The following is a 12,552-nucleotide window of genomic DNA, read 5'->3' on the forward strand; positions in this document are numbered from 1 at the left end:
TTTCTTTGGGGAAATGTTCTCCTGGTAGAGTGTTTGCTTCTTTCATAGCACTTATCTCAGGTAACATATTGATTTTTCTGCTTTCATGGAGTTTTTAATTCAGAAGGAGTGATGGAAATGCATATATTTTGTATGTGGATGTGGATGTGTACCCAGATCCCCTGACTATAAGTGTTCTTTCCTCCACAGTGTCCCACTTTCACATAACTAATGTCCAGGTTCCTGGACTCCACCATCTTGTAGGGCCCACATGATACCTTATGCCAGCGTCTCAGGTTAGAAAAGTTAGAGGGAATTCAAACTTAATAAACTATCCAAACAGGAGGCAGAATCTAGTATATTGTTTTATCACACCTTCATATTTTTATATATTATATATAGATTATATATGTATATAGGGTATATAAACTTTAATTTTAAAAATTTCTGAAGCTTTTAATCTTTTCCAAATATACCTAGATAACATTTCAGCTCATTAAGTTGGTTCTTTTAAGTTCAGTCTTGCTATACTTTCAAGTTGACCTTTGATGGAAAAAAAATGCAAGTTACTTAAGGCAACTCACCTATATAGGTATCAGTAGATTGAAGTTTTTTTCTGTAATTATTTGTCAAAAGTTTGGAGGTAAAATATTACCTAATTTGAATTAATTAAGCATGTTGTATGAGAATTAAATAAACACTGTTTGCTTCTCAATTCTAGGTTCTGTACTTTTAAAAGAAAAGAGAAGGCATCGATTACATAAGTTCTTATGTCTCAGAGTTGGAAAACCAATGAGGAAAACATTTGTATCTCAAGCAAGTGCAACAATGCAACAGTATGCACAGAGAGATAAGAAACATGAGTATTGGTTTGCTGTGCCACAAGAAAGGTAAAAAAGGAAACAGCAAATAAAAATTAATGAGAATCCTTGAATTAGAATTATTTTGTATATCACTTTATACCAGTGGCAGAGTACTTTTTAAACATACGGCTTATGGTTAAAACCTCACATTAAATCCATTTGAAATAATTTAGCTTCTTTGTTTATATGCTTTAATTTCCCCCATTTTAAATTTTATTCTCTTTTTGGTTTGGCAGAAAGAGTGAACATGTACCCAAATTATAGTTGTAAAAAGACTCACCTAAAAGGTTTTAGAGCAAAAAGTTTCACCATAATATTAACTAGTATGGCTCCTCCCTAAAAGCAGGTGAAAATTCCTTTTTGAAAATTTCTCAAATATTTATTGAATGCCTGCTATATAATGGCACTAAATTAGGTCCTAAAAGGATGTGGTCATCAAAATATTTTTGTTTGTGTACCCTCACACAGTAAGATTTTCGTTAAGTTTAGTACTTGCAAAGATGTTCATTATTACTGTATTATAAATATTGACACTTTAAAACTGTCACATTGATATTTTAAATACATACAGTGGAATGTAGACATCACAATAATTTGCCTTCTGCCATTATCCATTTAAAAACTACTTAGCTCTGTTCTTTTAAAAGTTAGAATTTGCATCATTATTTTTTCTCTTTGATCTTATATTTCCATTGCACTTCTTTAAAGAATTTTATTAAAAGGAACTATATTTTTATCCCTTACTATATTTCTCTGAAAAATATTACATATATATACAAATACACACAGCATTTGCATGTATATTTCAATGTTCTCTGACTGTTGTCAAAATAGTAAAAGGTTTAAGGTTTTCCCATACTTGCAACTTAACATGTCTGCATGTGACAGTTGGATGGATATTCTCAGAAAACATGAGAATCACTGCAATAGCAGTAGCCAAAGTGTCAGCATTTGTGTGGATACTTTGAGCCTCAGTGCCCACAGGGTGATGGAAGAAGGCCATAGGTTGTATTATAGAAGAGTAATCCTAAATTTAGTGATCCTGGATCTTTTATAAGAGGCAGTAAGCATGCTTGCCCTTTACTCCAGAGGTAGATACTATCTCTACCCCAAGGCTTTTTCTATGTTAACTTATTTGAGAAGATAGTGATAAACAAAGATACTCACTACCTCTGCTCACAAGACATAGAAGAGATGCATGAAAAATTCTTTCTCAACAACTTTAGTGTTCCAAGTATTAACTACATCCAAAACAAAAGTTTTATAATTAAAGTTATTAATAATACACAATTAAAGCAGCATAAATTATAAATTGCCTTAATTATTACACGTGAAAAGTAAAATTTCATGGGAAATACATATATTTGTAAGATACATGCTCCGCCCCGCCCCCACCACCATTAGTTCATGTTTCCATTGGCAAATAATATTTAGTGAAGGGATAAGATGAGAGTCAGGATCAGTTCTTCCTCTCCCATTTTTCTTATAATTACTGAGAAACATAAACAGGTAGCTGAGAGTAACAAGTTTAATTATAATGTCATTCATTTCTTTAAACATGTTTCCATTTATATTCCAAAAATTGGTCATCTTTGCCCAAAAATTATTTTTAGTTATCACAGGAGAACCACTATAGGAACTCCCTCAGTTTTGTGAAAGTCAGTGAATTAGAAATTACCTGACATCCACAAGGTTTTAAAATCATTCATTTTCTCAGCACCAACCTTGAGCAATCTGGAAGTTTTTAATATGTTCAATCATGCAACACTGTAAAATTCTGGATGGGTGAGGATATCCCTTCCTTTTATAAGGTGCTTTAACAAAAGCAGAAAAGAGGGAATCTGAAAGTTATCTTGACCACACTTCTTTTCTCAGGAGATTAGCATGAGCAAAGAGGAACAAATGAAAGTTGAATCTATAGGAATTAATTCCATTAGAACTATCTTAAGTGTCCATGTACCCCATGGAAAATCTTTATATGTCACTCTGAAGATGATTGCTTTGGGAAATAATAAAGTTCTTCCCCCACCAAAAAGTATACAGTACAATGTATGCTTTCAACAGAATGTGATTCAAGTAATTAAAACATATGGATGATTTGCATGATTTATGAACACCTGAAAGGGATTACTAAATTTAAGATTACTCTTCTATAATACAACCTATGGCCTTCTTCCCATCACCTTGTGGGCATTGAGGCTCAAAGTATCCACACAAATGCTGACACTTTGGCTACTGATATTGCAGTGATTCTCATGTTTTCTGAGAATATCCATCCAACTCTGACATACAGACTTGTTAAGTTGCAAGTATGGGAAAACCTTAAACCTTAATAATAATACAGGTATTCTTTCCTTGACCAGAATTCACATTCACCAGTGATATGTGATATGGGGATGACTACAATGAAAATTGTAACTATATTACATCTTTAAAACTAACTTAAGGATTAAATTTTTTTTTCATTAATGTTGGCCTTATTTTAATTTTTCTGTGGAATTTGCCATTTTAATATTGTTCCAGCACCTTGGCTAATGTTCATTAAAATTAGTTTTATTAGTACTCAACTTTATGGTAGACATGTAGCTTATGAAAATTGCTGTTCTAATAGTGAGATATCATTGAAAAAATAAAACTTAACACCCTTTGATATGTTAGCTGCTGCCACGTAATGAATGGTATTAAACATCGTTAGTTGGGAAATACAGTTTCCAGAAGCAAAGTTAGTTAGTTATTGGTGTACGTTAGCTGAGAGATTTGTAATCTATTTTCAATTTTTCATTCTAATGAAAGACAACAAAACAGATATTTGAAATGTTTGCTTAACCCCCAAGTATAGTTATCAGTGTTTTAATTCTCTTTTGTAACCACAGGCTTTACTATATCAATCAAAAGATTGAAAAGGGAACAAGAGCTTTTAAAAGATGAGATCATCTATCCCTGCACCAGTAATTCACTGTGAATTTCTGGTATTGTTGGTTTAAAAGTTGAGCACATTAAATTTACATTAACTGTACAATGTCCAAGTCTCAAAGTATGCAATTGCATTGTTTTCTTGTGTTTTAGGTCATTAAATGAATGAGATTAAAGTCGTGATTTAATTTCCCTTCCCGTCACTAGATTCTCCAAAGAGGAAAAACATTACTGTGGACAGCACTTGAGTTAGTCAAAAGCACACTAAGAAGAATCTTAACATAGTTTAGAACAACTTGTCAGAACACAACCAAATGAAAGTAGCTTAACATCTTCCTTTGTTTTCTCTTTTTATAATACAGTAGTATATTTTGCATGTATTTTGAACCTTCAAGTTTTATCAAGGTATTTAATAAATACAATTTTGTAATTCTGGCTAACAGTACAGAATACTTGGTCTGTTATTAATAGTCACTTGCCCTAACAGGACAGACCACTTGTATGCCTTCTTCATTCAGTGGAGTCCAGAAATATATGCAGAAGATACTGGTGAATACACTAGAGAACCTGGATTTATAGTAGTAAAAAAGATTGAGGAGTCTGAAACAAGTGAAGATTCTACTGATGATGCAGCTGCCAAAGAATGGGAGGTAAGGAGAAAAATATCAAGATTCATTCATCTTTTTACTTTGTATGAATTTCTAGCTTAGTGATAATATAGTCAAAGTACAAGTAAGCTTTGCACAAAAGAATAATTTTTAAAAAAAAAGTTCAGGCTTATTGCCCTGGTATATATATATATATATATATACACCAGGGCAATAAATTTTATATATATATATATATATATATATATATATATATACACACACACACACACACACACACACATATATATATATATATATCTTTGTTAAATGTATTTGAATAGTAACTGTGGTTTCATACTGTTTTCATTCTGCTTTTGTAAATACTGCAAACATAGATTATCAGCAGTAACATTTATTGTGTGTATTTTAAACTATTTAGTTTAGGAAAGAGTAACATTATGGCAAAGAAAAAATAATATTAATCACTAACATACTGATACCCATAAAATATATTTATTTCTGTTCTGATTCATTTTAATTTTATCTCCTGCATGGAAGAGGTACAGTAGTCATTTAACACATCATGTTAACTAACAATCCTTTCTAAGTTCAAGACCCAAGCATTATCTTGATGTGATTTTAGCAATAGTAATGTTATGGAAATAAGATAATGCCAGTTTTACAAATAAGTAAAAATTGCATGTGCTCAAACTTATTGAACTTGTCTAAATGGCCAAATTAACACTAATCAACTTTTTCTGACCCCTCTTAGATATATTTTTTAAGATTACATAGCAAATTTTACAAACTTTGTCTGTCTTATGCGATTGGTAGGAGGAAAACATGTTTCTTTTTGTTGTTACCTGGATTAATCTCTTCCTTGATGCATTAGAACATATAGAGCAGATGCTAAAATGTAATAATCAATTTTTGTAATCAAGTTTATTATTTCCATTTGGTGTTAATGTTTGTGGTGGTTTGTGACATGAATTCATTGTTCATGTACCCAACATGTATAATGTTTGAAGGTATACATGATGAGTCTTGTTTAAAATGCAAACCTGATATTGAATGTGTCACAGAATTCCATCCTGTGTCATATATACAAACATTTTTAACTATAACTCCAATTTGATGAAGGGAAAGAAAGAAAAGAAGTAATATTTATTGAGTATTGTTCTAGTTTGCTGATGCTGCTGGAATGCAAAACACCAGAAATGAATTAGCTTTTATAAAAGGGGGTTTATTTGGTTACACAGTTACAGTCTTAAGGCCATAAAGTGTCCAAGGTAACGCATCAACAATCGGGTACCTACACTGGAGGATAGTCAATGGTGTCCAGAAAACCTCTCTTAGCTAGGAAAGCACATGGCTGGTGTCTGCTCTGGAATTCTGGTTTCAAAATGGCTTTCTTCCAGGATGTTCCTCTCTAGGCTGCAGCTTCTCTCCACAGTGTCACTCTCAGTAGCTCTTGGGGCATTTTTCCCCTCTTAGCTTCTCTGTAGCAAAAGTCTGCTTTCAAAGGCCATCTCCAAAATGTCTCTGTAAACTGCAGTTCCTCTCAGCTCCTGTGCATTCTTCAAAGTGTCCCTCTTGGCTGTAGCAAGCTCGCTCCTTCTCTCTGAGCTTAAAGTGCGCTAGTAAACTAATCAAGGCCCATGCCAAATGGGCGGGGCCACAGCTCCATGGAAACCATCCAGTCAGAGTCATTACCCATAGTTGGGTGGGTCACATCTCCATGGAAACATTCGAAGCATTACCATCTAATCAACACTGATACGTGTGCCCACACAAGATTACATCAAAGATAATGTCATTTTGGGTGACATAATACATTCAAACTGGCACAAGTTATCTATTAAGTTTTGGGTTTATTTAATACTTAAGCCAATATTATAAATCTTCATACCAGCTTTATTCATAATAGCTCAAAACTGGAAACGTCCTGAATGCCCATCAGCAGGAGAATGGATTATTAAATTTGGGTATGTTTATAAAATAGACTATTATAGCAATAAAAAAGAGAGAGAGACTGGTACAGGCAACAACTGGATGAATCTCACATATAATCCATTGAATAAAAGAAGCCAGACACAAAAGCATGTATAATGTGTAATTCCATTTACATGAAGTTCAAAAAGGCAAAACTAGTCAGAGATCTCTCAGACTAGTGTTTACTAAGGATTTGAGGAGGTGACTGACGGGCAGGAGAGAACCTTATGTATTACTGGAAATCACCCATATCTTGAGTGGTGGTACATGGATGATTACTAATATAAAAAAAAAAATCCCTGAGCTGTGTATTTTACACTAATAATTTAGTAATTAATTAATTAAAGATTAATAGTCCAAGTGATCAAAGATATGTGCTGGCACTAAGACAGCTACAGTTGAAGGAGGAGTTGAGGGGGTGAAATAAAGTAAAAAAGGGTGCTAATTAAACTGATAGGGTTTGGTAAACACTATGTTACGAATCTTCTAGCTTGGGTGGCGTGGGGAAAGGCAGTTTTAATCAAGAAAGGGAATTGGAAGTTTTCTCTACATTCAGGTTTGGAGCACTTAGCTTTGGAAATAATAGACTATTGAGTATTTTGATTCAAAGGAACTTCTTGATTCCTGTGTGAGACTCTGCAGGTGTCTCCCCTTCTGTTCTTTGACAAGAATTGGTTCGAATAAGAAAATGGAAGAGAAAAAACTTTAATTTTAAAAACTTTTTGCGGCATTGTAGAGAAACTGCTGCACTGTTTATGTGTGGCTACTGAATACTAGAAGTATGGCTAATGCAACAACTGAGGGACTGAATTTTAAGTTTGATTTAAATTTAAAAACTGATACTTGATTCAGTTAATGGAAAGATTTTTAATATGTTTAGAACAACTTGGATATATGAATCTATTTTTTCAACTGTAAATTTTTTAGACAGAATTGAAAGGAAAAAGAATGTAAAATATTTCATTACTGATTTTTTTATATTGATTTCATGTTGAAATGCTCTTTTGGACCTTTTGGGTAGAATACATTATTAAAATTAGTATCACCAGCTTCTCTTTACTTGTTAATGTGTCTACTAGAAAGTTCATAATTCCGTTTGTTTATCACATTATATTTCTCTTGTACGGTGCTGGCATAGTGCCTGATGCATACTAAGTACGTAAAAGGTTGTTAAGTGAATGAGTACTTTCCTCAAGAGAGCGCAATTTTAGCATTGTAATGTTTAAATGATTTTTTCTTTAAAGAATCTGGCTAGAATTTATATAAAACGAGAGTTCCTCAAAATGTGATGTGGTATTTTTTATTTAATTTTTTTTCCCAACCTAGTGATACGGGAGAATAGGTGACCTAGAACTTAGGATGAATTTACTATGGCTGCCAACTTGGGCATCATCAGTCTGGTTAAAACTAACTGCTCTACTCACCATACTGTGTTGCAGTGATAATTAGGAGACCTTTATTTTCCCTGTTATTGAGGCAAAAGTATTTTTGCTAGCCAGAAATTTATGCATTGACTGGAGAAACTTTCATATGGGAAACTTACCTCACCCCTTTTCTCTCTGTAAGCTCTGTGAGGGTAGGGATTTGTCAGTATCATATACTACTATATCCTCAGAGCTAAGAACGGTACCTGGTATATCATTTGTTCAATGATTATTTGAGTAATGAATGAACTTGGGCATAGGTTAAAATAGAAGATAAATTAAAGCTTCTACTCATCTTTCAAGATTGGTCTATTTCCTAAAACAATTTCTTACGCCAGTTGTAGTAAATATTTTATCGTGAAGCCATGTTTCTTTGTTCTTTCTTTTGGTGTACATAACAACAAGAAAAATTTTCTCTATACTCAGATAATCTGAAAATATTTATTTCCCCTTTTAATCTTCTTCCAAAGTACTTTTCCTCAGTATTTCAACTGTTTAACTTTACCCTAAAATATGTGAAAAGCATTCATAAAGCGGTACCACAGATTATTGAAATGTTGCATGTTGTACAGCAAGGAAAATTTTAGAATATTTGAAGGGATTTTAGTTCCAGAATATGTAAATTGAAAGTCATTCCTATGAAGATAATTGTAAAAGGCTAGAATTTAAGAATTAGAAATAGATTAGAAAAGGAATGAGGAAAGAGTGGTATTAGGGATTTTTACAGTGAATTCTAGGGAGAGGAGAGAGCAGCAGAAAGCTACATTCATCTAGAGGGAAAAAAATTAGCCAAATGCTAAAGTGTTCAGGAGTAAGATACACACTAATGATACATGAGAACTAAAATTTCTGAGTATTTAGGTAAAAAATCTGAAAAATACCTATCCATCTTACTCATTTAAGATATGTAAGAGATTGATACTATGTAATGTATTCTCTTTATTCTAGTTTAGTCAATATAGACAAACTTTTATAATTAGCTTAAAATATCAACTACCAAAACTGTGTTTTTCACTATCATGTCTAGAGTTTCTTAATTATGAATGCTTCTATTGTTGACAGTTTTAAAACTCTAGTCTTGAAACTGAGAAAGAACTACACATTGTGCACTTTTTTCTCTGGTTTCTGCCAATTTCCAAAGCAGGAAAGCAATAGTGCAGGGGCAGTGAAGATGCTGTTTTATGTGGGGCTTTGCAGTTTAGTGGAAAATGTTACTTTTTTATTTTTGATGAGGATTGTTTTAAAGAGTTTTTACTGGAAAGGGAGGTTCTCTAATGGCATGAGGCCTATGGATACCTCCTGTTTCCTGATGGTAATGCTTTGGTTTGATATATTCACCCTTACAAGTTTTAGTGAACTGAGGGTATAGTACAAGTACAGTAAATGGCAGAAATATTTGACTGGACCTTTAAGAATTATTTTAAAGCAAGACTGGCCTAACCGTTATTGCAAGGACATTTGTGGCTGGTTAATAAACCAGAAGGCTGGTTTATTAAATCGTGAGTCAATTGGCTGTAGCCATGACTGATTACATCAACCCATCTGTTTTCTGCACAGGCCAAATAGGAGAGTTGAATGGGGATGTGGTGGGAATCACCACTCCTGCATCCTTCAAGTCCGTAAGAGTGGCATTAATCTCTGCAATCCTTCCAGGAATCCGGTATTGCTTCTGGTTTACTATTTTGCTAGGCGGGGTCCGTTCCAATGGCTTCCACTTGGCCTCCCCCACCTTAATAGCCCTCATTCCACGAGTTAGGGAACCAATGTGAGGATTCTGCCAGTGGCTGAGTATGTCTATTCCAATTATGCATTCCAGCACTGGGAAAATAATGACAGAATGGGTCCAGGGACCCACTGGACCCACTGTGAGACGGGCCTGAGCTAAAACTGCATCGATCAGCTGACGTCTGTAAACCCCAACTCTGACTGGTGGACCAGAGTGACGTTTTGGGTCTCCTGGAATTAATGTCACTTCTGAACCAGTGTCTAATAATCCCCAAAATATCTGATCATTTCCTTTTTCCCAGTGCACAGTTACTCTGGTAAAAGGCTGCAGGTCCCCCTGGGGAAGGCTGGGAGGAAGATGAACAGTATAAATTTTTGGTAGTGTAACAGGGTCCTTCCCCAAGGGTACCCGGCCTTCCCCTCATTCAAGGGGCTCTGGATCTGTAACCTGTCTCAAGTCTGGGAATTGATTAAGGAGCCATGACTCTCTGTTTTTATAATTCTAGGTAGACTTTTGTTCATTTGACCTAGAATTTTTCTGTTTATACAGCTCAAACAAGAATTTAGTAGACTGCCCATCTGTTTTACTGCTAGGTACTCCATGATCTAGTAGCCAATGCCATAAGTCTCTGCGAGTCAGAGTATTTTGTCTGTTGCCTTGAGCCTGTTTTCCATTATGGTAGCTATGCCCATCCTGTCTTTGATGATTAATTGCTGCCACATGGCTTCTGACGACTCAGGATCTGATTATCCCATTGCATTTAAGGATTCCAGCTCAGTGACAGCAGCTCCCATGGTAATATCTGACCTGCAGAGAAGGGCGACTACAGAGCTCTTCAGGGATGATGGAACTAGTCTCACAAATTTATTCCTCACAGTCCTGGTAAAAGGTATGTCTTCTGGACATTCCAGGAGTGTGAGAGCAGGTCTTCCATGACAAATCTACTCTAACATTCCAATCTATCTAAGCCTTTGAATCCCCTCCTCTACATTATACCAGGGCAGTTCTGGCATTTCAGCCTCAAGTAATGTCTGCCACCTTTTGATCCACTTTTGAGCTAACCACCCAAACAAACTGTTAAGGCCCTTTCTAGCCCCTTGAGCTACAACATTGATTGCAGAATCTCTGCTTAGTGGGCCCGTATCAGTAAATTCAGCCTGATCCAACTTTATATTCTTTCCACCATTATCCTATACCCTTAATATCCATTCCCACACATATTCCCCTGATTTCTGTCTATATAAGTTGGAAAACTCATACAGTTCTTCTGGAGTATAGTTTACTTCTTCATGGGTCACACTTCGTACCTCACCCTTTGGAGCCTGTTGGGACTTTGGTTTAGTTATAGATCTTGAAGCAAAGACTGGTGGTGGGGGTGGGTCATGAAAAGAATTAGAAGTATCCCTCAAGCCATTTACATCAGGACATTCTGTTGCAGTTTCATCTGGTGAAACAACATTAATCTCTCCAGACAGAGGAGTGAGGGCTGCTTCCTCAGGGGAGGTGATTACAGGTTTAGCAGGCACTGAAGGGTTAATCTCTTTAGGTGGAGTTTGGATCACAGGCTCCTCAGGGCAGACTAGAGGTTGGGAAACTGTTTCCTCAGGGCAGCCCACTACAGGTATATCTAACAAAGACTCAGCAGAATCCAGGGTTCCAGTGTCCTCACTGCCATTATTGTCAATCCATATGTCCTGAATCCAAGTTTCAGGATCCCATTCTTTTCCAATCAATGCCTTTACTTTAACAGCAGACAGCCTGTGAGGTTGAGATTTTAGTTTACGTTGTAAATCTGATGCTCATACAATGAGACTCTGGGTCTGGTTTTCAGAAATCTCAAGTCTGCAGCCACAGGAAATAAGACTTTGTTTCAGGGCTCACAGAAACCTTTACATCTGTCATATGGCGTTTTAGTTTTAAATTTGAAGCCTTTACCTCATTCCTTTCTATTATAACTTTATCCATCTAGAATCAAATGGTGATATTTTGCGTATCTCCATTGCCAACTCACTCCATGGACTGTCAGTGCCATCTTGATTATTGGAAATGGAGTCATTAGTGCCTTTGAATCTAATCAGAGTAGAAAACCAATTGTAAAAGCCCATTTTAAGATTGTTTCTCAAGAACCACTCACGGTACCAAGTTGTATTAGTTAGGGTTTTCTAGGGAAACAGAATCAACAAGAGATATCTATAAATATAAGATTTTATAAAAGTGTCTCGCACAACTGTGGATATGCATGAGTCCAAATTCCATAGGGCAGGCAGCAGACTAGCAATGCCAATGAAGATGTTCTATGAACTTCTCAGGAAACACTTCACTGGTTAGCCGAAGAAAAAGTGAAGTTCCTCTATCTGTCTCGCTTAAAAGTCTTCAACTGATTGGATTCAGTCCAGCTGATTGCATTCTCTCATTGTGGAATACACACCCTTTGTTGATGTAATCCATCACAACTGCAGCCAGTTGACTGATGATTTAATAAACCAGCTTTCTGGTTTACTAACTAGCCACAAATGTTCTTGCAGTAACAGGCCAATGCTTGCTTGACCAGACATCTGGGTACCATCACCTGGCCAAGTTGACACATGGACCTAACCATCCCAGTAACCTAATAAATTCTCTTTATGACAGCCAATCCATTTCTGATATTAGGCATAACAGCAGCTCTAGCAAACAGGAACAGATTTTGGTATCAGAGAAGTGAGGTGCTGCTGAGTTTGCAAATACCAAACATATTGGAACAGCTTTTTAAATGGATAAGGGGAAGAGTCTGGAAGAATTGTGAGGAGCTAGCTAGAAAGGCCTAGATTGCTTTGAAGAGACTGTTGGTAAAATATGGACTCTAAAGATACTTTCTGTGAGGCCTTAGACAGAAATGATGAATGTGTCATTGCAAACTGGAAGAAAGGCGATCCTTGTTTTAAAGGGGCAGAGCATTTGGCAAAATTTTTCCTGGTGTTGGATGGAAGGCAGAATTTGAAAGCGATGAGCTGGGATACTTAGCTGAAGAGATTTCCATACTAAATGCGGAAAATGCAGCTCAGCTTCTCCTTGCAGCTTATAGT

At 35.6% G+C, this 12,552-nt stretch overlaps 1 protein-coding gene across 8 annotated transcripts in view; it reads left to right on the plus strand.

The window, feature by feature from the left end:
• OXR1 (oxidation resistance 1) overlaps window positions 1-12,552 on the plus strand; it is a 494,800-nt gene that overhangs the window by 447,962 nt on the left and 34,286 nt on the right. For all 8 annotated transcript variants that reach the window (XM_037803208.1, XM_037803211.1, XM_037803214.1 and 5 more), the window contains 2 exons: window positions 701-869; window positions 4,243-4,405. In XM_037803208.1, the coding sequence (XP_037659136.1) occupies window positions 701-869; window positions 4,243-4,405 (332 nt within the window). The remainder of the gene's footprint in view (window positions 1-700; window positions 870-4,242; window positions 4,406-12,552) is intronic.

The sequence above is a fragment of the Choloepus didactylus genome, chromosome 14, assembly GCF_015220235.1.
Source record: "Choloepus didactylus isolate mChoDid1 chromosome 14, mChoDid1.pri, whole genome shotgun sequence".
NCBI classification, from domain to species: Eukaryota; Metazoa; Chordata; class Mammalia; order Pilosa; family Megalonychidae; genus Choloepus; species Choloepus didactylus.